At 46.8% G+C, this 26,684-nt stretch overlaps 1 protein-coding gene across 1 annotated transcript; it reads right to left on the bottom strand.

The window, feature by feature from the left end:
* Positions 1 to 469: 469 nt before the first annotated feature.
* On the bottom strand, positions 470 to 26,684 carry LOC138352044 (basic salivary proline-rich protein 4-like). The gene is made up of 3 exons (XM_069304220.1): positions 26,673 to 26,684; positions 1,734 to 2,775; positions 470 to 924 (listed from the first exon to the last, which is right to left on the bottom strand). Exons 1-3 carry the CDS (start codon positions 26,682 to 26,684, stop codon positions 470 to 472), a joined length of 1,509 nt encoding a protein of 502 aa, XP_069160321.1.

The raw sequence follows: 26,684 nt of genomic DNA, 5'->3' as shown, positions 1-26,684 counted from the left end.
TAGGGTGAAAGAAATTCTGCCCATTATTTCTCGCCGGCGCCTGGGATCGAACCCAGGACCACAGGATCACAAATCCAGCGTGAAGAAATCCAGGTGAAGAAAAGTCGGTGAAGGAAACGCTGAAGTTGAAGAGAAAAGTGCCAGGGCTTGACCCAGCTGCGTGTCAATATGTAGATGCTGCAAATAACCCAACATCTGGCTAGGCTGGGAGACGGGTCAAAGGCGGCAGTGGCAGTGCTTCTTCATTCAAGGTAGAGACAATCTGTCTTCAGGTGGTGTCTTCTTTCTTTTGTCTTCTTTACTTCTTTCTTGAGTCTTTATTCTACTGCATTTTGCTTCTTGTCATCATTTGATGACGTTTTTTGTACTCGGCGAAGTCCTTAGGGAAAAGTTTAGGTGCATATGTTGATTCATCACATTCCTCGAGGATAATTTTGGGTTCAATGAAGGGTCTTCCATCTGGATGAGTCTACCGGATTTCTTCATGGCTAATGTTGAGTATACGGCTGGTGAGTCGTCTGTACTCAGGTGATCCAGGTGTACTGTTTCCACGTTGAATACTCAGTTCATAGACGACCGGAGATGCACTGGAATATTGCGTAAATTCTTGGAATTCTTCAACGTCAACAGGTGCATCAGAGTCATCATCACAAGACAATTGAAGGTCTGCAGAAGCCGAAGCTTCAGGTGTAGGTTCCTGTGAATCTGGTGTAGTCTCAGGTACAACTGGAGGAGTAGATGGTTCGACTGGAGTAACAGTGTGCAAGGATATTGCAGAATCTGTGGTGGGAGCTGTAGCAGGTTGCAGAGGGTGAGCGCCAGCAGGCAGGATGTCTATCTGTGCAGTTGGAGAGATGGTGACATCAGAGGCAGAAGTAGTGTTCGTTGCTGAAGTCGTAGCACTGGCGTTGGCTGAGGCTGTAGCTGTAAAAGTGACGTTATTTTTAAGAGGACGGGTTGTAAAAATAACGTCACTTTTGGCTCGTATGCGCGATATGGCTAAATTTGGACGTAATTTTAAATGAAATCGACTCACAAAAGTGACGTACTGTTCCGTTTTCTATTTGAGTCGTCCGGCGTACGCGCAGAGGTTATAAGAGGACACTTTAAATTAACGTTTTTCATAACGTTTTGAAACTTTATGAGAATTTCCTGCCCACCTAACCTATCAGAGGACCCTTAACTTACTCTTGTTGAATAAAAAAATCCCAAATTTATTTTCATTTTTTTTCATTTTCAAATTACGTCCAAATTCGGCCATACGGACAAACGGCCAAAAGCGACGTTCTTTTTAAGAGGACAGGTTGATTTTTAAGAGGACAGGTTGAGCTGTGAAGAGTTCGTCAGGAACAGTAAATGTTGGTAGACCATTGTCAGTGTACATGATGTTTAGCATTCGTACAAATTCCTTGGTGTTTGTGCTTGCAATCCTTTCAGCAGTGCGGATGAGTCCCATTATGACATTGTGATACATTATGACATTTATGATATGTTTTTGTTGTTGTTAAAGATTCGCTACCTGGAACAAAGTGCCAAGCAGCACTGGCTATGGTGAGCCCGTTGTGCCTTATTTGTGGTGAGCCCAATTCCTGCTAAATCTAATACTAGTTGACTGATGACTCCTGAGTCAATTAGCTTAGTGACCCCGAATTAGGAGAAGTGGTGGTAGTGTAATTATTAATTTGAGTAATCCACGGTTATCATCCTGTGTTGTAAACGATATTGTTAACAACATTCGTCATCAGTCATTCCTTCACCCGCCCTTCCTGTTTTTGGTCGAGCAGCCTGTTGTGGTCGAGCAGCCTGTTGTGGTGGAGCAGCCTGTTGTGGTCGAGCAGCCTGTTGTGGTCGAGCAGCCTGTTGTGGTCGAGCAGCCTGTTGTGGTGGAGCAGTCTGTTGTGGTCGAGCAGCCTGTTGTGGTGGAGCATCCTGTTGTGGTGGAGCAGCCTGTTGTGGTGGAGCAGTCTGTTGTGGTCGAGCAGCCTGTTGTAGTCGAGCAGCCTGTTGTGGTGGAGCATCCTGTTGTGGTGGAGCAGTCTGTTGTGGTCGAGCAGCCTGTTGTGGTCGAGCAGCCTGTTGTGGTGGAGCAGCCTGTTGTGGTGGAGCAGCCTGTTGTGGTCGAGCAGCCTGTTGTGGTCGAGCAGCCTGTTGTGGTGGAGCAGCCTGTTGTGGTGGAGCAGCCTGTTGTGGTCGAGCAGCCTGTTGTGGTCGAGCAGCCTGTTGTGGTGGAGCATCCTGTTGTGGTGGAGCAGCCTGTTGTGGTGGAGCAGCCTGTTGTGGTCGAGCAGCCTGTTGTGGTCGAGCAGCCTGTTGTGGTGGAGCAGCCTGTTGTGGTGGAGCAGCCTGTTGTGGTGGAGCAGCCTGTTGTGGTGGAGCAGCCTGTTGTGGTCGAGCAGCCTGTTGTGGTGGAGCAGCCTGTTGTGGTGGAGCAGCCTGTTGTGGTGGAGCAGTCTGTTGTGGTGGAGCAGCCTGTTGTGGTGGAGCAGCCTGTTGTGGTGGAGCAGCCTGTTGTGGTCGAGCAGCCTGTTGTGGTGGAGCAGCCTGTTGTGGTCGAGCAGCCTGTTGTGGTGGAGCATCCTGTTGTGGTGGAGCAGTCTGTTGTGGTCGAGCAGCCTGTTGTGGTCGAGCAGCCTGTTGTGGTCGAGCAGCCTGTTGTGGTCGAGCAGCCTGTTGTGGTCGAGCAGCCTGTTGTGGTCGAGCAGCCTGTTGTGGTCGAGCAGCCTGTTGTGGTGGAGCAGCCTGTTGTGGTGGAGCAGTCTGTTGTGGTCGAGCAGTCTGTTATAAGGGCAGGCTCGACGGTTCTAGGGAGTGTATGTCTTACAATAGTCACAGCCTGAAGGCTTATGCCGCTAATCAGTATTGCTGATTGTACAATTGGTGGTTGAACACCAAGGAGTACAAGGGTGCCTGGGGGCTGAGGTGTCAATGGTAGCAGTGGTGTTCCATTGGGACGTTCCACTGGTAGCCATCGGGTACAACACACCACTGCCACACGCCCCTCCTTGTCACATAATCGTTCACCAACTCTGATAACCTAATGAAGAGATATTTTCAATTTGGATTATTGTTCATAAAAGACAATTCTATTATTTTTTTCTTTTGAAAAATTAGATAAATTATTCAAGAATTATCCCATGTAATTCTGTGATTAGTCAAACTTACATATTTATATATAGCTTAGCTTTTTTGGCCACGTCAAACAGCCTTGTTGTGTTGGGTGATACGGATGTGTAAGTCTTCGGCTGTTTGGCCATAATAAACTTCGATACAATCACCTTAAGGAATCGTACAGACTCGGACGCCCTCAGCGTCTTATCTTTATTCTGATAGACGCTTACTAATTCATTTCCGATTTTATTTGGATAACCGAAAAAATGGATTTTGCTTTATCCACTTTGCGGATGTGTTCTGTATTAAGCGGTGTGCTCTGTATTAAGCGGTGTGTTCTGTATTAAGTGGTGTGTTCTGTATTAAGCGGTGTGTTCTGTATTAAGTGGTGTGTTCTGTATTAAGCGGTGTGTTCTGTATTAAGTGGTGTGTTCTGTATTAAGCGGTGTGCTCTGTATTAAGCGGTGTGTTCTGTATTAAGTGGTGTGTTCTGTATTAAGCGGATGTGTTCTGTATTAAGCGGATGTGTTCTGTATTAAGTAGTGTGTTCTGTATTAAGCGGTGTGCTCTGTATTAAGCGGTGTGTTCTGTATTAAGTGGTGTGTTCTGTATTAAGCGGTGTGTTCTGTATTAAGTGGTGTGTTCTGTATTAAGTGGTGTGTTCTGTATTAAGCGGTGTGTTCTGTATTAAGTGGTGTGTTCTGTATTAAGTGGTGTGTTCTGTATTAAGCGGTGTGTTCTGTATTAAGCGGTGTGTTCTGTATTAAGTGGTGTGTTCTGTATTAAGCGGTGTGTTCTGTATTAAGCGGATGTGTTCTGTATTAAGTGGTGTGTTCTGTATTAAGTGGTGTGTTCTGTATTAAGCGGTGTGTTCTGTATTAAGCGGTGTGTTCTGTATTAAGTGGTGTGTTCTGTATTAAGCGGTGTGTTCTGTATTAAGTGGTGTGTTCTGTATTAAGCGGTGTGTTCTGTATTAAGCGGTGTGTTCTGTATTAAGTGGTGTGTTCTGTATTAAGTGGTGTGTTCTGTATTAAGCGGTGTGTTCTGTATTAAGCGGTGTGTTCTGTATTAAGCGGTGTGTTCTGTATTAAGCGGTGTGTTCTGTATTAAGCGGTGTGCTCTGTATTAAGCGGTGTGTTCTGTATTAAGTGGTGTGTTCTGTATTAAGCGGTGTGCTCTGTATTAAGCGGTGTGTTCTGTATTAAGCGGTGTGCTCTGTATTAAGCGGTGTGTTCTGTATTAAGCGGTGTGTTCTGTATTAAGCGGTGTGCTCTGTATTAAGCGGTGTGTTCTGTATTAAGTGGTGTGTTCTGTATTAAGCGGTGTGCTCTGTATTAAGCGGTGTGTTCTGTATTAAGCGGTGTGCTCTGTATTAAGCGGTGTGTTCTGTATTAAGCGGTGTGTTCTGTATTAAGCGGTGTGCTCTGTATTAAGCGGTGTGTTCTGTATTAAGTGGTGTGTTCTGTATTAAGCGGTGTGCTCTGTATTAAGCGGTGTGTTCTGTATTAAGCGGTGTGCTCTGTATTAAGCGGTGTGTTCTGTATTAAGTGGTGTGTTCTGTATTAAGTGGTGTGCTCTGTATTAAGCGGTGTGTTCTGTATTAAGCGGTGTGCTCTGTATTAAGTGGTGTGTTCTGTATTAAGCGGTGTGTTCTGTATTAAGCGGTGTGCTCTGTATTAAGCGGTGTGTTCTGTATTAAGTGGTGTGTTCTGTATTAAGCGGTGTGCTCTGTATTAAGCGGTGTGTTCTGTATTAAGCGGTGTGCTCTGTATTAAGCGGTGTGTTCTGTATTAAGTGGTGTGTTCTGTATTAAGCGGTGTGCTCTGTATTAAGCGGTGTGTTCTGTATTAAGCGGTGTGCTCTGTATTAAGCGGTGTGTTCTGTATTAAGCGGTGTGTTCTGTATTAAGCAGTGTGCTCTGTATTAAGCGGTGTGTTCTGTATTAAGTGGTGTGTTCTGTATTAAGCGGTGTGCTCTGTATTAAGCGGTGTGTTCTGTATTAAGCGGTGTGCTCTGTATTAAGCGGTGTGTTCTGTATTAAGTGGTGTGTTCTGTATTAAGCGGTGTGCTCTGTATTAAGCGGTGTGCTCTGTATTAAGCGGTGTGTTCTGTATTAAGCGGTGTGCTCTGTATTAAGCGGTGTGTTCTGTATTAAGCGGTGTGTTCTGTATTAAGCGGTGTGTTCTGTATTAAGCGGTGTGCTCTGTATTAAGCGGTGTGTTCTGTATTAAGTGGTGTGTTCTGTATTAAGCGGTGTGCTCTGTATTAAGTGGTGTGTTCTGTATTAAGCGGTGTGCTCTGTATTAAGCGGTGTGCTCTGTATTAAGCGGTGTGTTCTGTATTAAGCGGTGTGCTCTGTATTAAGCGGTGTGTTCTGTATTAAGTGGTGTGTTCTGTATTAAGCGGTGTGCTCTGTATTAAGCGGTGTGTTCTGTATTAAGCGGTGTGCTCTGTATTAAGCGGTGTGTTCTGTATTAAGTGGTGTGTTCTGTATTAAGCGGTGTGCTCTGTATTAAGCGGTGTGTTCTGTATTAAGCGGTGTGTTCTGTATTAAGTGGTGTGTTCTGTATTAAGTGGTGTGTTCTGTATTAAGCGGTGTGTTCTGTATTAAGCGGTGTGTTCTGTATTAAGCGGTGTGTTCTGTATTAAGCGGTGTGCTCTGTATTAAGCGGTGTGTTCTGTATTAAGCGGTGTGTTCTGTATTAAGCGGTGTGTTCTGTATTAAGCGGTGTGTTCTGTATTAAGCGGTGTGTTCTGTATTAAGCGGTGTGCTCTGTATTAAGCGGTGTGTTCTGTATTAAGCGGTGTGCTCTGTATTAAGCGGTGTGTTCTGTATTAAGCGGTGTGTTCTGTATTAAGCGGTGTGTTCTGTATTAAGCGGTGTGCTCTGTATTAAGCGGTGTGTTCTGTATTAAGCGGTGTGTTCTGTATTAAGCGGTGTGTTCTGTATTAAGCGGTGTGTTCTGTATTAAGCGGTGTGTTCTGTATTAAGCGGTGTGCTCTGTATTAAGCGGTGTGCTCTGTATTAAGCGGTGTGCTCTGTATTAAGCGGTGTGTTCTGTATTAAGCGGTGTGCTCTGTATTAAGCGGTGTGTTCTGTATTAAGCGGTGTGTTCTGTATTAAGCGGTGTGTTCTGTATTAAGCGGTGTGTTCTGTATTAAGCGGTGTGTTCTGTATTAAGCGGTGTGCTCTGTATTAAGCGGTGTGCTCTGTATTAAGCGGTGTGTTCTGTATTAAGCGGTGTGTTCTGTATTAAGCGGTGTGCTCTGTATTAAGCGGTGTGTTCTGTATTAAGCGGTGTGCTCTGTATTAAGCGGTGTGTTCTGTATTAAGCGGTGTGTTCTGTATTAAGCGGTGTGTTCTGTATTAAGCGGTGTGCTCTGTATTAAGTGGTGTGTTCTGTATTAAGCGGTGTGCTCTGTATTAAGCGGTGTGTTCTGTATTAAGCGGTGTGCTCTGTATTAAGCGGTGTGTTCTGTATTAAGTGGTGTGTTCTGTATTAAGCGGTGTGCTCTGTATTAAGCGGTGTGCTCTGTATTAAGCGGTGTGTTCTGTATTAAGCGGTGTGCTCTGTATTAAGCGGTGTGTTCTGTATTAAGCGGTGTGTTCTGTATTAAGCGGTGTGTTCTGTATTAAGCGGTGTGCTCTGTATTAAGCGGTGTGTTCTGTATTAAGTGGTGTGTTCTGTATTTAGCGGTGTGCTCTGTATTAAGTGGTGTGTTCTGTATTAAGCGGTGTGCTCTGTATTAAGCGGTGTGCTCTGTATTAAGCGGTGTGTTCTGTATTAAGCGGTGTGCTCTGTATTAAGCGGTGTGTTCTGTATTAAGTGGTGTGTTCTGTATTAAGCGGTGTGCTCTGTATTAAGCGGTGTGTTCTGTATTAAGCGGTGTGCTCTGTATTAAGCGGTGTGTTCTGTATTATGTGGTGTGTTCTGTATTAAGCGGTGTGCTCTGTATTAAGCGGTGTGTTCTGTATTAAGCGGTGTGTTCTGTATTAAGTGGTGTGTTCTGTATTAAGTGGTGTGTTCTGTATTAAGCGGTGTGTTCTGTATTAAGCGGTGTGTTCTGTATTAAGCGGTGTGTTCTGTATTAAGCGGTGTGTTCTGTATTAAGCGGTGTGTTCTGTATTAAGCGGTGTGTTCTGTATTAAGCGGTGTGTTCTGTATTAAGCGGTGTGTTCTGTATTAAGCGGTGTGCTCTGTATTAGAATTATATGGAATGACCCAGCTGGGTCATTCCATATAATTCTTGAAACCAAATAATTACAAACCGGAGCCCAACTTGAGTTCCGGTTCGAGGCCTCCAGAACCTCCCAGTGAGTTCAGTAGAGTGAACTCTACAGTAGTTCAGTAGAGTGAACTCTACAGTAGTTCAGTAGAGTGAACTCTACAGTAGTTCAGTAGAGTGAACTCTACAGTAGTTCAGTAGAGTGAACTCTACAGTAGTTCAGTAGAGTGAACTCTACAGTAGTTCAGTAGAGTGAACTCTACAGTAGTTCAGTAGAGTGAACTCTACAGTAGTTCAGTAGAGTGAACTCTACAGTAGTTCAGTAGAGTGAACTCTACAGTAGTTCAGTAGAGTGAACTCTACAGTAGTTCAGTAGAGTGAACTCTACAGTAGTTCAGTAGAGTGAACTCTACAGTAGTTCAGTAGAGTGAACTCTACAGTAGTTCAGTAGAGTGAACTCTACAGTAGTTCAGTAGAGTGAACTCTACAGTAGTTCAGTAGAGTGAACTCTACAGTAGTTCAGTAGAGTGAACTCTACAGTAGTTCAGTAGAGTGAACTCTACAGTAGTTCAGTAGAGTGAACTCTACAGTAGTTCAGTAGAGTGAACTCTACAGTAGTTCAGTAGAGTGAACTCTACAGTAGATCAGTAGAGTGAACTCTACAGTAGTTCAGTAGAGTGAACTCTACAGTAGTTCAGTAGAGTGAACTCTACAGTAGTTCAGTAGAGTGAACTCTACAGTAGTTCAGTAGAGTGAACTCACTCGGTGGGTCGACTTTCGTGAGGTTTTCCCATTTCACTGAGGTTTTTTTCCATCTCTTTGTGCTTTTTCTCATTTCATTGTGAATTTTACGCATCATGGAAACACTGATTAAAATATGTGGAAAACCCCCATTTAAAACTCCACAGGTCTTCCACAGAGCAAGATAGAGTAACAATAGTCAATCTTGAGTGATAATAGAGAAACATACTCTTTCTTGATCTGAGGAAGACCTATACACACACACACACACACACACACACACACACACACACACACACACACACACACACACACACACACACACACACACACTGACTCCATACACAGTTTCAAATGTAGATAGGATAGAGCCCAGTAGGCTCAGGAATCTGTACACCAGTTGATTGACGGTTGAGAGGCGGGACCAAAGAGCCAGAGCTCAACCCCCGCAAACACAATTAGGTGAGTACACACACACACACACACACACACACACACACACACACACACACACACACACACACACACACACACACACACACACACACACACACACACAGTAACATCGGAAGTAACATCGGAAAGGGACTATGAGAACGATATTGCAATCAAAGCGAAAAAACAACCTAAGTTACTACACAGTCATATAAGAAGAAAAATGTCGGTGAACGACCAAGTGACAAGACTAAGGAAGACAGAGGGGGCATATACTGAAAGTGACAAGGAAATCTGCGAGGCACTGAATGCCAGTTTCCATGGAGTGTTCACTACCGAGCCTGAGCAGCTCCCATTGTTGGAAGGGGTTACCCTAGATGAAAGACTATCAGATATAGAGGTGACAGCAGAGGAGGTAATGAAACAGTTGACAACTCTAGAGGCAACTAAAGCAGTTGGACCAGACAAAGTATCACCGTGGATACTAAAAGAAGCAGCACAGGCCCTCAGCGTGCCTCTGGCAATGATCTTTAATGAGTCACTTATGTCAGGAGAATTGCCCAGTTGCTGGAAGAAGGCAAATGTCGTGCCGATCTTCAAGAAAGGTGATAGGGAGGAGGTACTTAACTATAGACCTGTATCACTGACAAGCATCCCCCTGTAAAATACTGGAAAGAATAATTAGGCTACGACTGGTTGCACACCTGGAGAACATTAGGTTTGTGAACAAACATCAACATGGGTTCTGGACAGGGAAATCGTGCCTAACAAACTTTCTGGAATTCTATGATAAAATAACGAGGATAAGACAGGACAGAGATGGTTGGGCAGACTGCATATTTCTGGACTGCCAAAAAGCCTTTGATACAGTACCGCACATGAGACTGCTGTTCAAGCTCGAGAGGCAGGCGGGGGTGGGGGGAAAGGTCCTAGCATGGATAAGGAACTACCTAAGAGGAAGGAGCCAAAGAGTTATGGTAAGGAGCAAGAAGTCGGACTGGCGAACAGTAAGAAGTGGAGTACCACAAGGTTCGGTGCTGGGACCAATTCTCTTTCTTGTATATGTTAACGACATGTTTACAGGCGTAGAGTCCTACATGTCGATGTTTGCAGATGACGCAAAGATGATGAGAAGAGTTGTGACAGATGAGGATTGCAGGATCCTCCAAGAGGACCTGAACAGGTTGCAGAGATGGTCAGAGAAATGGCTACTGAAATTCAACACGAGCAAATGTAAAGTTATGGAAATGGGACTAGGAGATAGGAGACCAAAGGGACAGTACACATTGAAGGGGAACAGCCTACCTGTGACGACGCGTGAAAGAGACCTGGGGGTGGACGTAACACCTAATCTATCTCCTGAGGCACATATAAATAGGATAACGACAGCAGCGTGCTCTACACTGGCAAAAGTTAGAACATCATTCAAAAACCTAATTAAGGAGGCATTTAGGGCGCTTTACACTGCCTACGTGAGGCCAGTCTTAGAGTATGCCGCATCATCATGGAGTCCCCATCTGAAGAAGCATATAATGAAACTGGAAAAGGTTCAGAGGTTTGCAACGAGAATCGTCCCAGAGCTACGAGGGATGGGGTATGAGGAGCGCCTGAGGGAACTGTGCCTTACGACACAAGAAAGAAGAAGGGAGAGGGGGGATATGATAGGAACGTATATGATACTCAGAGGGATTGACAGAGTGGACATAGACGAAATGTTCACACGGAATAGTAACAGAACGAGGGGACATGGATGGAAGCTTGAAACTCAGATGAGTCACAGAGATGTTAGGAAGTTTTCTTTTAGCGTGAGAGTAGTGGGAAAATGGAATGCACTTCAGGAACAGGTTGTGGAAGCAAATACTATTCATAATTTTAAAACCTGGTATGATAGGGAAATGGGACAGGAGTCATTGCTGTAAACAACCGATGGCTGGAAAGGCGGGATCCAAGAGTCAATGCTCAATCCTGCAGACACAACTAGGTGAGTACAACTAGGTAAGCACACACACACACACACACACACACACACACACACACACACACACACACACACACACACACACACACACACAGGGGGGCCGGTGGCTGACTGTACAGGACGCTGGACGCGTGATCCTGTGGTCACGGGTTCGATCCCGGGTGCCGGCGAAAAACAATGGGCAGAGCTTCTTTCACCCTGTTGCCCCTGTTACCTAGCAGTAAATAGGTACCTGGGTGTTAGTCAGCTGTCACGGGCTGCTTCCTGGATGTGTGTGTGTGGAATAGAGAAACAAAATAGTAGTTAGTAACAGTTGATTGACAGTTGAGAGGCGGGCCGAAAGAGCAGAGCTCAACCCCCGCAAGAACAACTATAGGTGAATACAACTAGGTGAATACACACATTGTGTGGGAATATAAATATATTATACTTTCGTTTAGAGGTCAGGATAGGTGTGGGCAGGTTTTTTTTAGTTCTTTTGCCAACTATTTATATTTGAAGATGTTGGATGAAACATTTGGGAAAACATACTTTGAATATATGAATTGAAGCACTATTAAAAAACATTTTTTAACTGTGAAGAGTTCACTGCATTCATAAACTGTAGGGAGCACCTGGTGGATGGTCTGTACTAGTCCACCTGGAACTGGTAACCTCCCAGGCTAGTCCTTTAATGGTGCTGTTATCCCACAGTAGTGATGTTATCCCACAGTGATGTTATCCCACAGTGGTGCTGTTATCCCACAGTAGTGCTGTTATCCCACAGTGGTGCTGTTATCCCACACTGGTGCTGTTATCCCACAGTGGTGCTGTTATCCCACAGTGGTGCTGTTATCCCACAGTAGTGCTGTTATCCCACAGTGGTGCTGTTATCCCACAGTGGTGCTGTTATCCCACAGTGATGCTGTTATCCCACAGTGGTCATGTTATCCCACAGTAGTGATGTTATCCCACAGTGGTCATGTTATCCCACAGTGGTGCTGTTATCCCACAGTGGTCATGTTATCCCACAGTAGTAATGTTATCCCACAGTGGTGCTGTTATCCCACAGTAGTGCTGTTATCCCACAGTGATGCTCTTATCCCACAGTGGTGCTGTTATCCCACAGTGGTGCTGTTATCCCACAGTAGTGATGTTATCCCACAGTGGTGCTGTTATCCCACAGTGGTGCTGTTATCCCACAGTGGTCATGTTATCCCACAGTGGTGCTGTTATCCCACAGTGGTGCTGTTATCCCACAGTGGTCATGTTATCCCACAGTAGTGCTGTTATCCCACAGTGGTGCTGTTATCCCAAAGTGATACTGTTATCCCACAGTGGTGTTGTTATCCCGCAGTGGTGCTGTTATCCCACAGTGGTGCTGTTATCCCACAGTGGTGCTGTTATCCCACAGTAGTGATGTTATCCCACAGTGGTGCTGTTATCCCACAGTGGTGTTGTTATCCCACAGTGGTGCTGTTATCCCACAGTGGTGCTGTTATCCCACAGTGATGCTGTTATCCCACAGTGGTCATGTTATCCCACAGTGGTGCTGTTATCCCACAGTGGTGCTGTTATCCCACAGTGGTGCTGTTATCCCACAGTGGTGCTGTTATCCCACAGTAGTGATGTTATCCCACAGTGATACTGTTATCCCACAGTGGTGCTGTTATCCCACAGTGGTGCTGTATCCCACAGTGGTGCTGTTATCCCACAGTAGTGATGTTATCCCACAGTGATACTGTTATCCCACAGTGGTGCTGTTATCCCTCAGTGGTGCTGTTATCCCACAGTAGTGATGTTATCCCACAGTGATGTTGTTATCCCACAGTGGTGCTGTTATCCCACAGTGGTCATGTTATCCCACAGTGGTGCTGTTATCCCACAGTGGTGCTGTTATCCCACAGTGGTCATGTTATCCCACAGTGGTCCTTTTATCCCACAGTGGTCATGTTATCCCACAGTGGTCATGTTATCCCACAGTGGTGCTGTTATCCCACAGTAGTGCTGTTATCCCACAGTGGTGCTGTTATCCCACAGTGGTCATGTTATCCCACAGTGGTGCTGTTATCCCACAGTGGTGCTGTTATCCCACAGTGGTGCTGTTATCCCACAGTGATTCTGTTATCCCACAGTGATGTTGTTATCCCACAGTGGTGCTGTTATCCCAAAGTGGTCATGTTATCCCACAGTGGTGCTGTTATTCCACAGTGGTGCTGTTATCCCACAGTGGTGCTGTTATCCCACAGTGGTGCTGTTATCCCACAGTAGTGATGTTATCCCACAGTGATACTGTTATCCCACAGTGGTGCTGTTATCCCACAGTGGTGCTGTTATCCCACAGTGGTGCTGTTATCCCACAGTAGTGATGTTATCCCACAGTGATACTGTTATCCCACAGTGGTCATGTTATCCCACAGTAGTGATGTTATCCCACAGTGATGTTGTTATCCCACTGTGGTGCTGTTATCCCACAGTGGTCATGTTATCCCACAGTGGTGCTGTTATCCCACAGTGGTCATGTTATCCCACAGTGGTGCTGTTATCCCACAATGATGCTGTTATCCCACAGTGATACTGTTATCCCACAGTGGTGCTGTTATCCCACAGTAGTGCTGTTATCCCACAGTGGTGCTGTTATCCCAAAGTGATACTGTTATCCCACAGTGGTGTTGTTATCCCACAGTGGTCATGTTATCCCACAGTGGTGCTGTTATCCCACAGTGATGCTGTTATCCCACAGTGATACTGTTATCCCACAGTGGTGCTGTTATCCCACAGTAGTGCTGTTATCCCACAGTGGTGCTGTTATCCCAAAGTGATACTGTTATCCCACAGTGGTGTTGTTATCCCACAGTGGTGCTGTTATCTCACAGTGGTGCTGTTATCCCACAGTGGTGCTGTTATCCCACAGTAGTGATGTTATCCCACAGTGGTGCTGTTATCCCACAGTGGTGTTGTTATCCCACAGTGGTCATGTTATCCCACAGTTGTGCTGTTATCCCACAGTGGTGCTGTTATCCCACAGTGGTGCTGTTATCCCACAGTGGTGCTGTTATCCCACAGTAGTGATGTTATCCCAAAGTGATACTGTTATCCCACAGTGGTGCTGTTATCCCACAGTGGTGCTGTTATCCCACAGTGGTGCTGTTATCCCACAGTAGTGATGTTATCCCACAGTGATACTGTTATCCCACAGTGGTGCTGTTATCCCACAGTGGTGCTGTTATCCCACAGTAGTGATGTTATCCCACAGTGATGTTGTTATCCCACAGTAGTGCTGTTATCCCACAGTGGTCATGTTATCCCACAGTGGTGCTGTTATCCCACAGTGGTGCTGTTATCCTACAGTGGTCATGTTATCCCACAGTGGTGCTGTTATCCCACAGTGGTCATGTTATCCCACAGTGGTCATGTTATCCCACAGTGGTGCTGTTATCCCACAGTAGTGCTGTTATCCCACAGTGGTGCTGTTATCCCACAGTGGTCATGTTATCCCACAGTGGTGCTGTTATCCCACAGTGGTGCTGTTATCCCACAGTGGTGCTGTTATCCCACTGTGATGCTGTTATCCCACAGTGATGTTGTTATCCCACAGTGGTGCTGTTATCCCACAGTGGTCATGTTATCCCACAGTGGTGCTGTTATCCCACAGTGGTGCTGTTATCCCACAGTGGTGCTGTTATCCCACAGGGGTGCTGTTATCCCACAGTAGTGATGTTATCCCACAGTGATACTGTTATCCCACAGTGGTGCTGTTATCCCACAGTGGTGCTATTATCCCACAGTGGTGCTGTTATCCCACAGTAGTGATGTTATCCCACAGTGATACTGTTATCCCACAGTGGTCATGTTATCCCACAGTAGTGATGTTATCCCACAGTGATGTTGTTATCCCACTGTGGTGATGTTATCCCACAGTGGTCATGTTATCCTACAGTGGTGCTGTTATCTCACAGTGGTCATGTTATCCCACAGTGGTGCTGTTATCCCACAGTGATGCTGTTATCCCACAGTGATACTGTTATCCCACAGTGGTGCTGTTATCCCACAGTAGTGATGTTATCCCACAGTGGTGCTGTTATCCCACAGTGGTGCTGTTATCCCACAGTGGTGCTGTTATCCCACAGTGGTGCTGTTATCCCACAGTGGTGCTGTTATCCCACAGTGGTGCTGTTATCCTACAGTAGTGATGTTATCCCACAGTGGTGCTGTTATCCCACAGTGGTGCTGTTATCCCACAGTGGTGCTGTTATCCCACAGTGATGCTGTTATCCCACAGTAGTGATGTTATCCCACAGTGGTGCTGTTATCCCACAGTGGTGCTGTTATCCCACAGTGGTGCTGTTATCCCACAGTGATGCTGTTATCCCACAGTAGTGATGTTATCCCACAGTGGTGCTGTTATCCCACAGTGGTGCTGTTATCCCACAGTGGTGCTGTTATCCCACAGTGATGCTGTTATCCCACAGTAGTGATGTTATCCCACAGTGGTGCTGTTATCCCACAGTGGTGCTGTTATCCCACAGTGGTGCTGTTATCCCACAGTGATACTGTTATCCCACAGTGGTGTTGTTATCCCACAGTGGTGTTGTTATCCCACAGTGGTGTTGTTATCCCACAGTGGTGTTGTTATCCCACAGTGGTGTTGTTATCCCACAGTGGTGCTGTTATCCCACAGTGGTGTTGTTATCCCACAGTGGTGCTATTATCCCACAGTAGTGTTGTTATCCCACAGTGATACTGTTATCCCACAGTGGTGTTGTTATCCCTCAGTGGTGCTGTTATCCCACAGTGATACTGTTATCCCACAGTGGTGCTGTTATCCCAAAGTGATACTGTTATCCCACAGTGATACTGTTATCCCACAGTGGTGCTGTTATCCCACAGTGGTGCAGTTATCCCACAGTGGTGCTGTTATCCCACAGTGGTCTTGTTATCCCACAGTGATACTGTTATCCTACAGTGGTGCTGTTATCCCACAGTGGTGCTGTTATCCCACATTGGTGCTGTTATCCCACAGTGGTGCTGTTATCCCACAGTGGTGCTGTTATCCCACATTGATACTGTTATCCCACAGTGCTGCTGTTATCCCACAGTGATGCTGTTATCCCACAGTGATACTGTTATCCCACAGTGGTGCTGTTATCCCACAGTGATACTGTTATCCCACAGTGATACTGTTATCCCACAGTGATACTGTTATCCCACAGTGATACTGTTATCCCACAGTGATACTGTTATCCCTCAGTGGTGCTGTTATCCCACAGTGGTGCTGTTATCCCACAGTGGTGCTGTTATCCCACAGTGGTGTTGTTATCCCACAGTGGTGTTGTTATCCCACAGTGGTGCTGTTATCCCACAGTGGTGCTGTTATCCCACAGTAGTGATGTTATCCCACAGTGATACTGTTATCCCACAGTGGTCATGTTATCCCACAGTAGTGATGTTATCCCACAGTGATGTTGTTATCCCACTGTGGTGCTGTTATCCCACAGTGGTCATGTTATCCCACAGTGGTGCTGTTATCCCACAGTGGTCATGTTATCCCACAGTGGTGCTGTTATCCCACAGTGATGCTGTTATCCCACAGTGATACTGTTATCCCACAGTGGTGCTGTTATCCCACAGTAGTGCTGTTATCCCACAGTGGTGCTGTTATCCCAAAGTGATACTGTTATCCCACAGTGGTGTTGTTATCCCACAGTGGTGCTGTTATCCCACAGTGGTGCTGTTATCCCACAGTGGTGCTGTTATCCCACAGTAGTGATGTTATCCCACAGTGGTGCTGTTATCCCACAGTGGTGTTGTTATCCCACAGTGGTCATGTTATCCCACAGTGGTGCTGTTATCCCACAGTGGTGCTGTTATCCCACAGTGGTGCTGTTATCCCTCAGTAGTGATGTTATCCCACAGTGATACTGTTATCCCACAGTGGTGCTGTTATCCCACAGTGGTGCTGTTATCCCACAGTGGTGCTGTTATCCCACAGTAGTGATGTTATCCCACAGTGATACTGTTATCCCACAGTGGTGCTGTTATCCCACAGTGGTGCTGTTATCCCACAGTAGTGATGTTATCCCACAGTGATGTTGTTATCCCACAGTGGTGCTGTTATCCCACAGTGGTCATGTTATCCCACAGTGGTGCTGTTATCCCACAGTGGTGCTGTTATCCCACAGTGGTCATGTTATCCCACAGTGGTGCTTTTAACCCACAGTGGTCATGTTATCCCACAGTGGTCATGTTATCCCACAGTGGTGCTGTTATCCCACAGTAGTGCTGTTATCCCACAGTGGTGCTGTTATCCCACAGTGGTCATGTTATCCCACAGTGGTGCTGTTATCCCACAGTGGTGCTGTTATCCCACAGTGGTGCTGTTATCCCACAGTGATGCTGTTATCCCACAGTGATGTTGTTATCCCACAGTGGTGCTGTTATCCCACAGTGGTCATGTTATCCCACAGTGGTGCTGTTATCCCACAGTGGTGCTGTTATCCCACAGTGGTGCTGTTATCCCACAGGGGTGCTGTTATCCCACAGTAGTGATGTTATCCCACAGTGATACTGTTATCCCACAGTGGTGCTGTTATCCCACAGTGGTGCTGTTATCCCACAGTGGTGCTGTTATCCAACAGTAGTGATGTTATCCCACAGTGATACTGTTATCCCACAGTGGTCATGTTATCCCACAGTAGTGATGTTATCCCACAGTGATGTTGTTATCCCACTGTGGTGCTGTTATCCCACAGTGGTCATGTTATCCCACAGTGGTGCTGTTATCTCACAGTGGTCATGTTATCCCACAGTGGTGCTGTTATCCCACAGTGATGCTGTTATCCCACAGTGATACTGTTATCCCACAGTGGTGCTGTTATCCCACAGTAGTGATGTTATCCCACAGTGGTGCTGTTATCCCACAGTGGTGCTGTTATCCCACAGTGGTGCTGTTATCCCACAGTGGTGCTGTTATCCCACAGTGGTGCTGTTATCCCACAGTGGTGCTGTTATCCTACAGTAGTGATGTTATCCCACAGTGGTGCTGTTATCCCACAGTGGTGCTGTTATCCCACAGTGGTGCTGTTATCCCACAGTGATGCTGTTATCCCACAGTAGTGATGTTATCCCACAGTGGTGCTGTTATCCCACAGTGGTGCTGTTATCCCACAGTGGTGCTGTCATCCCACAGTGATGCTGTTATCCCACAGTAGTGATGTTGTCCCACAGTGGTGCTGTTATCCCACAGTGGTGCTGTTATCCCACAGTGGTGCTGTTATCCCACAGTGATACTGTTATCCCACAGTGGTGTTTTATCCCACAGTGGTGTTGTTATCCCACAGTGGTGTTGTTATCCCACAGTGGTGTTGTTATCCCACAGTGGTGTTGTTATCCCACAGTGGTGATGTTATCCCACAGTGGTGCTGTTATCCCACAGTGGTGTTGTTATCCCACAGTGGTGCTGTTATCCCACAGTGGTGTTGTTATCCCACAGTGATACTGTTATCCCACAGTGGTGTTGTTATCCCTCAGTGGTGCTGTTATCCCACAGTGATACTGTTATCCCACAGTGGTGCTGTTATCCCACAGTGATACTGTTATCCCACAGTGATACTGTTATCCCACAGTGGTGCTGTTATCCCACAGTGGTGCTGTTATCCCACAGTGGTGCTGTTATCCCACAGTGGTGTTGTTATCCCACAGTGATACTGTTATCCCACAGTGGTGCTGTTATCCCACAGTGGTGCTGTTATCCCACATTGGTGCTGTTATCCCACAGTGGTGCTGTTATCCCACATTGGTGCTGTTATCCCACAGTGATACTGTTATCCCACAGTGGTGCTGTTATCCCACAGTGGTGCTGTTATCCCACAGTGATACTGTTATCCCACAGTGCTGCTGTTAGCCCACAGTGATGCTGTTATCCCACAGTGATACTGTTATCCCACAGTGGTGCTGTTATCCCACAGTGATACTGTTATCCCACAGTGATACTGTTATCCCACAGTGATACTGTTATCCCACAGTGATACTGTTTTCCCACAGTGATACTGTTATCCCACAGTGGTGCTGTTATCCCACAGTGGTGCTGTTATCCCACAGTGGTGCTGTTATCCCACAGTGGTGTTGTTATCCCACAGTGGTGTTGTTATCCCACAGTGGTGCTGTTATCCCACAGTGGTGCTGTTATCCCACAGTGGTGCTGTTATCCCACAGTGGTGCTGTTATCCCACAGTGGTGCTGTTATCCCACAGTGATACTGTTATCCCACGGTGATACTGTTATCCCACAGTGATACTGTTATCCCACAGTAGTGCTGTTATCCCACAGTGATGCTGTTATCCCACAGTGGTGCTGTTATCCCACAGTGATACTGTTATCCCACAGTGATACTGTTATCCCACAGTGATACTGTTTTCCCACAGTGATACTGTTATCCCACAGTGGTGCTGTTATCCCACAGTGGTGCTGTTATCCCACAGTGGTGCTGTTATCCCACAGTGGTGTTGTTATCCCACAGTGGTGTTGTTATCCCACAGTGGTGCTGTTATCCCACAGTGGTGCTGTTATCCCACAGTGGTGCTGTTATCCCACGGTGATACTGTTATCCCACAGTGATACTGTTATCCCACAGTGATGCTGTTATCCACGTTGTTATCGTCCAGTAGGGCTGATATCCTCCACCAGTGGTGGTGTTATCGTCCAGTAGGGCTGCTATCCTCCACCAATGGTGGTGTTATCGTCCAGTAGGGCTGCTATCCTCCACCAGTGGTGGTGTTATCGTCCAGTAGGGCTGCTATCCTCCACCAGTGGTGGTGTTATCGTCCAGTAGGGCTGCTATCCTCCACCAGTGGTGGTGTTATCGTCCAGTAGGGCTGCTTTCCTCCACCAGTGGTGGTGTTATCGTCCAGTAGGGCTGCTATCCTCCACCAGTGGTGGTGTTATCGTCCAGTAGGGCTGCTATCCTCCACCAGTGGTGGTGTTATCGTCCAGTAGGGCTGCTTTCCTCCACCAGTGGTGGTGTTATCGTCCAGTAGGGCTGCTTTCCTCCACCAGTGGTGGTGTTATCGTCCAGTAGGGCTGCTATCCTCCACCAGTGGTGGTGTTATCGTCCAGTAGGGCTGCTTTCCTCCACCAGTGGTGGTGTTATCGTCCAGTAGGGCTGCTATCCTCCACCAGTGGTGGTGTTATCGTCCAGTAGGGCTGCTATCCTCCACCAGTGGTGGTGTTATCGTCCAGTAGGGCTGCTATCCTCCACCAGTGGTGGTGTTATCGTCCAGTAGGGCTGCTATCCTCCACCAGTGGTGGTGTTATCGTCCAGTAGGGCTGCTATCCTCCACCAGTGGTGGTGTTATCGTCCAGTAGGGCTGCTTTCCTCCACCAGTGGTGGTGTTATCGTCCAGTAGGGCTGCTATCCTCCACCAGTGGTGGTGTTATCGTCCAGTAGGGCTGCTATCCTCCACCAGTGGTGGTGTTATCGTCCAGTAGGGCTGCTATCCTCCACCAGTGGTGGTGTTATCGTACAGTAGGGATGCTATACTCCACCAGTGGTGGTGTTATCGTCCAGTAGGGCTGCTATCCTCCACCAGTGGTGGTGTTATCGTCCAGTAGGGCTGCTTTCCTCCACCAGTGGTGGTGTTATCGTCCAGTAGGGCTGCTATCCTCCACCAGTGGTGGTGTTATCGTCCAGTAGGGCTGCTATCCTCCACCAGTGGTGGTGTTATCGTCCAGTAGGGCTGCTATCCTCCACCAGTGGTGGTGTTATCGTCCAGTAGGGCTGCTATCCTCCACCAGTGGTGGTGTTATCGTCCAGTAGGGCTGCTATCCTCCACCAGTGGTGGTGTTATCGTCCAGTAGGGCTGCTATCCTCCACCAGTGGTGGTGTTATCGTCCAGTAGGGCTGCTATCCTCCACCAGTGGTGGTGTTATCGTCCAGTAGGGCTGCTATCCTCCACCAGTGGTGGTGTTATCGTCCAGTAGGGCTGCTATCCTCCACCAGTGGTGGTGTTATCGTCCAGTAGGGCTGCTATCCTCCACCAGTGGTGGTGTTATCGTCCAGTAGGGCTGCTATCCTCCACCAGTGGTGGTGTTATCGTCCAGTAGGGCTGCTATCCTCCACCAGTGGTGATGTTATCGTCCAGTAGGGCTGCTATCCTCCACCAGTGGTGGTGTTATCGTCCAGTAGGGCTGCTATCCTCCACCAGTGGTGTCTGTGAAACTAAATTACACATATTTTATTGCTTGTTCCAGAATTAAATCTTCTGAAATTATAATTTACTGTGGAAAGGAGCTCAGTAATTGTGAAATTTTTTTAAGCATAAAATTTATAATATTGCGAACATTTTGTAATGAAATGCAAATGTTTAATAATTCGTGGGAATGGCGGTCAAAAAGACCCCAGAGAAACTTTATAGATCCAAACGGAATAATTATTTTATTAATGAAATGCAAATTTTAACATTTGTTTAACATTTAGAGTGGAGTTGTGTTATGAAGTAAACAAAAGAGTTAGATCCCAGCAGGAGTTAAACAACAGTTTCAAATCAAATGACGAACTTAAAGGACAGTATAAAGCACTGTTCTTATTAAAACCCAGATGGCTTAGTGGTCTTCGTGCCAGGCTCACACTCGAGGAATCTGGGGTCGATCTTCGGTGCGAACAGACACGGTTGAGCATGTTTCTTTTCCCGTATATATTGGAATCAAATCAATATCATAGGATACACAGAAATCACAATAGCATATGATATATCAAATTAACAAATCCTCAAGGGCCGTGATGAGGGTTCGAACCTACGCCCTGGATTTTCCTAGCTGCGCTTTGGGCAACTGCGCCGCGACATGGTAAAGAGAATTGTAACCTGAAGTGCTACTGCCCTCACTAGGATCCCGAATATCAATTCAGTTTCAGTGTTTGACCGTTTCGGTGTTCCATGTTTAAGGTCGTCAGAGTTCATGTTAATGGAACTATTATAACTCCCATTGTCTACCTTTCTCACAGCTTTCTCACCCATTACAGGTGTTACAGCGTGCAGGTGTTTACCATTAGGGGGGGGGCGGGGTACAGGCAGGTGCCACATACAGCTGTAGTGAGGTCAGTCTCACCCTCATCTGTCTGGTATATAACTCTGTTGAACAACGTTCAATGTTTCTCCTTGAACATATTACATGTATTATTGGGACAAGAGGAAGCGTCCCTCATGTTCTTTATCCTATAACATTAACTTATTGACATAATGTTATCCAATAACATTAACTTATTGATTTAATGTTATCCTGTAACACTAACTTATTGACATAATGTTATCCTATAACACTAACTTATTGACATAATGTTATCCTATAACATTAACTTATTGATTTAATGTTATCCTGTAACACTAACTTATTGATTTAATGTTATCCTGTAACACTAACTTATTGATTTAATGTTATCCTATAGCATTAACTTATTGACTTAGTTATCCTATAACATTAACTTAGATTTACATTAACCCTAAAAAATTATATAACTTTTTTTCTTGATAGGATATCAGTAACTTTTTATCTTACAATGTTATCCTCCTCGGTTAATCCTTTTAATGGTATACACGTTTATTGAACCCTGATGAACCTGTTCACCTAGCAGTCAATAGGTACCCTGGAGTTAGCTAACTGTTGTGAGCTGTAGGTAGATAGTGTTCCAGCTGACACCTGGATGTTGTTAAAGAGTCGCTACCTGGAACAAACTTCCTAGTAGCACGGCCTATGGTGACCCCGTAGACACTAAATTTTGACACCTGGATGTTAACAACCCAATAATGCAGAATATTATAGGGTTTAACAAAGTGGTTCAGCCAATTCAGGAGCGCACGAAGCTAATTACACAACCTAACTCATCAACACTGCTCATCAAGCCTCATTATCTTATATATAAATCATTAGCCCTCATAATGCGTCTATAATACGACGTATTTAGTTACATCAAAACCGTAAATATTACAACATTGCGGCCAAGAACGTCAGAATAGTGGTGGAGTAAGTGTGAGGACAGCGACCACACTCCAACCCATTTTCTATGTCAAATTTTGCCTGAGAAAAAAAAAATAAAAAATTAAACTGCTCCAAAACTTGTTTAAATATTTTTTTTTTTAACCAAATGAACGTAATATTATAATTTAAAACCCTCTTTTAATGGGATGAATAATAATGTGATAACTGGATAAAGCCAAGACCTAGACACTTTAGATAAGGAAGTCGACCTCGCAACAATGAGTTTATTTCGTCCAAATCCCATTTTCTATGATGCATGAGAGACTATGGTGGTTCCAGGCCATTTGCCTCTCTCAGCATTAATGAGGATACCACACACCATTTTTTTTTTTTTTGGCGGGAAGCGATAACGTTTACTGGTAAACTACCTCATAACTGCCTCATGATATACGGGCTGTTGAATCTTGGGGGTGGGGGGGGGTGGGGGGAGGCAAGGGGGGTAGAGTTCTTCCTCATTGCTTAACTTTTTCGTAACTATACCTCCACTATTGGCATGGTTGGTATGAGGTCACTGATTTCCCTCACGACACTCACTTAATTAACTGTTAAACTCCCTGTGAGTCACATGATTAACAGGACTCATTGGACTATTGAATTCCTCATAAATCGCCTCACAGTACACTCACTTCACCGGTATAATTCTCAAAACCCCTCCTCACACCACTCATTTCTCATCTGAACTTGTGAAATGAACACCAGAACAGCTGATGAGGAAACAATTACTTTTCTCACTCTCATGAACTTATTCTCTAGTATCTCATTAGTAAGCTAAGCTGACAAAAGCTTAACTCTGAACTTAGAATACTGTTTGTACTCTATAATTTACGTAAATTAAACTTTCATCCTAATTAAGATCACACACTGGAATTCTCTTCCCAGTTTTAATCTAATAATTATTAATTATATGTTGACACCAGTAATTAGTTTATAACCCCAAAAACAACATAAGCCTAACTTGATAGGCAAACAATGCAGATTAATATTGTAATCCAACATATAGTTAGCATTCTACCTAACTATATAAGGTGATTAACAGCCCACTGTCACATTAACTTACTGCTTGGGCACAATTCCTTTCCCCCGTCCCATCCCACATCCTTATCCTGACCCTGTCCAAAGTGCTATATAGTCCTAATGGCTAGCAGCTTTCCCCCTGATAGTTACCTCTTGTCTAGTTATCCATGTAAACAGGGAATTATCCTCACCAATCCTGCCTCAACACCTTAGGATAAGCAACGGTGTTCTCTTTTATATATTCAATTACGCCAACGATGGTATGAACAGCCAATGAAGCAGTTTTATTGAGTTAAATTTATGTCTTAGTTTAGTTATAACACTGACGTCACTAGAAGGCCTGGGGACGAGACGAGACGCTTCATGACGTCACCAGAACGCCTGGGGACGAGACGAGACGCTTCATGACATCACCAGAACGCCTGGGGACGAGACGAGACGCTTCATGACGTCATCAGAACGTCTGGGGACGAGACGAGACGTTTCATGACGTCACCAGAATGCCTGGGGACGAGACGAGACGCTTCATGACATCACCAGAACGCCTGGGGACGAGACGAGACGCTTCATGACGTCATCAGAACGTCTGGGGACGAGACGAGACGCTTCATGACGTCACCAGAACGCCTGGGGACCACACGAGACGTTTCATGACGTCATCAGAACGTCTGGGGACGAGACGAGACGCTTCATGACGTCACCAGAACGCCTGGGGACGAGACGAGACGCTTCATGACGTCACCAGAACGCCTGGGGACCACACGAGACGCTTCATGACGTCATCAGAACGTCTGGGGACGAGACGCTTCATGACGTCACCAGAATGCCTGGGGACCACACGAGACGCTTCATGACGTCATCAGAACGCCTGGGGACGAGACGAGACGCTTCATGACGTCATCAGAACGTCTGGGGACGAGACGAGACGCTTCATGACGTCACCAGAATGCCTTGGGACGAGACGAGACGCTTCATGACGTCACCAGAACGCCTGGGGACGAGACGAGACGCTTCATGACATCACCAGAACGCCTGGGGACGAGACGAGATGCTTCATGACATCACCAGAACGCCTGGGGACGAGACGAGACGCTTCATGACGTCACCAGAACGCCTGGGGACCACATGAGACGCTTCATGACGTCATCAGAACGCCTGGGGACGAGACGAGACGCTTCATGACGTCACCAGAACGCCTGGGGACGAGACGAGACGCTTCATGACGTCACCAGAATGCCTGGGGACGAGACGAGACGCTTCATGACGTCACCAGAACGCCTGGGGACGAGACGAGACGCTTCATGACATCACCAGAACGCCTGGGGACGAGACGAGACGCTTCATAACGTCACTAGAACGCCTGGGGACGAGACGAGACGCTTCATGACGTCACCAGAACGCCTGGGGACGAGACGAGACGCTTTATGACGTCACCAGAACGCCTGGGGACGAGACGAGACGCTTCATGACGTCACCAGAACGCCTGGGGACGAGACGAGATGCTTCATGACATCACCAGAACGCCTGGGGACGAGACGAGACGCTTCATGACGTCACCAGAACGCCTGGGGACCACATGAGACGCTTCATGACGTCATCAGAACGTCTGGGGACGAGACGAGACGCTTCATGACGTCACCAGAACGCCTGGGGACGAGACGAGACGCTTCAAGACGTCACCAGAATGCCTGGGGACGAGACGAGACGCTTCATGACGTCACCAGAACGCCTGGGGACGAGACGAGACGCTTCATGACATCACCAGAACGCCTGGGGACGAGACGAGACGCTTCATAACGTCACTAGAACGCCTGGGGACGAGACGAGACGCTTCATGACGTCACCAGAACGCCTGGGGACGAGACGAGACGCTTTATGACGTCACCAGAACGCCTGGGGACGAGACGAGACGCTTCATGACGTCACCAGAACGCCTGGAGACGAGACGAGACGCATCATGACGTCACTGACGTCATGATGCTGCTGATGATTAGGGAAGCACAGCTGACGTCTGTGTTCAGGGCCTCTACCTGTCCCTGTGTATGGGGACAAGGAGCTGGGATATGAGGACAAGGAGCTGGGATATCAGGACAAGGAGCTGGGATATGAGGACAAGGAGCTGGGATATGGGGACAAGGAGCTGGGATATGGGGACAAGGAGCTGGGATATGAGGACAAGGAGCTGGGATATAAGGACAAGGAGCTGGGATATAAGGACAAGGAGCTGGGATATGAGGACAAGGAGCTGGGATATGGGGACAAGGAGCTGGGATATGGGGACAAGGAGCTGGGATATGGGGACAAGGAGCTGGGATATGAGGACAAGGAGCTGGGATATGGGGACAAGGAGCTGGGATATGAGGACAAGGAGCTGGGATATGGGGACAAGGAGCTGGGATATGGGGACAAGGAGCTGGGATATGGGGACAAGGAGCTGGGATATGGGGACAAGAAAAAATCTGTTTGGCGAAACAAAAAATTTACCACCTACTCATCCATACGAAATTATAATGACCAAACCACACATCAGGAAACGAAGAGACGATGACGTTTCGGACCGTCCCAGACCGTCCCGGACCGTTCCAGACCGTCCCGGACTGTCCCGGACCGTCCCAGACCGTCCCGGACCGTTCCAGACCGTCCCGGATCGTACCGGACTGTCCCGGACCGTCCCAGACCGTCCTGGACTGTCCCAAACCTTTCTAGACCGTCCCAGACTGTCCCAAACCATCCCAGACCGTCCCAGACCATCCCAGACCGTCCCAAACCATCCCAAACCGTCCCAGACCGTCTTGGACTGTCCCAAGCCGTCCCGAACCGTCCCAAACCGTCCCGGACCGTCTCAGACCGTCCCAAACCGTCCCGGATCGTCCCGGACAGTCCCAGACCATTCCAGACCGTCCCGGACCGTCCCAGACCATCCCAGACTGTCCCAGACCATCCCAGACCGTCCCGGACCGTCCCAGACCGTCACAGACCGTCCCGGACCATCAGAGAGGTAAAGAAGGTAGGAGAGTAAGATGAGAGGTGAGAAGCAAATTAAAGAAAGAAATTCTAAGAATGAGACAAGAGAAAATTAGCTGAAAGGTAAGATGATGTCTCATTTACGTTTCATCTCATTCTTACCTTTCTCCTATTCTTTCCTTTCTCTTATTCTTACCTTCATAGTCAT

The sequence above is a fragment of the Procambarus clarkii genome, chromosome 52 (genome assembly GCF_040958095.1).
Source record: "Procambarus clarkii isolate CNS0578487 chromosome 52, FALCON_Pclarkii_2.0, whole genome shotgun sequence".
In the NCBI taxonomy this organism is placed as follows: Eukaryota; Metazoa; Arthropoda; class Malacostraca; order Decapoda; family Cambaridae; genus Procambarus; species Procambarus clarkii.
This window is presented reverse-complemented; position numbering and strand designations above follow the sequence as displayed.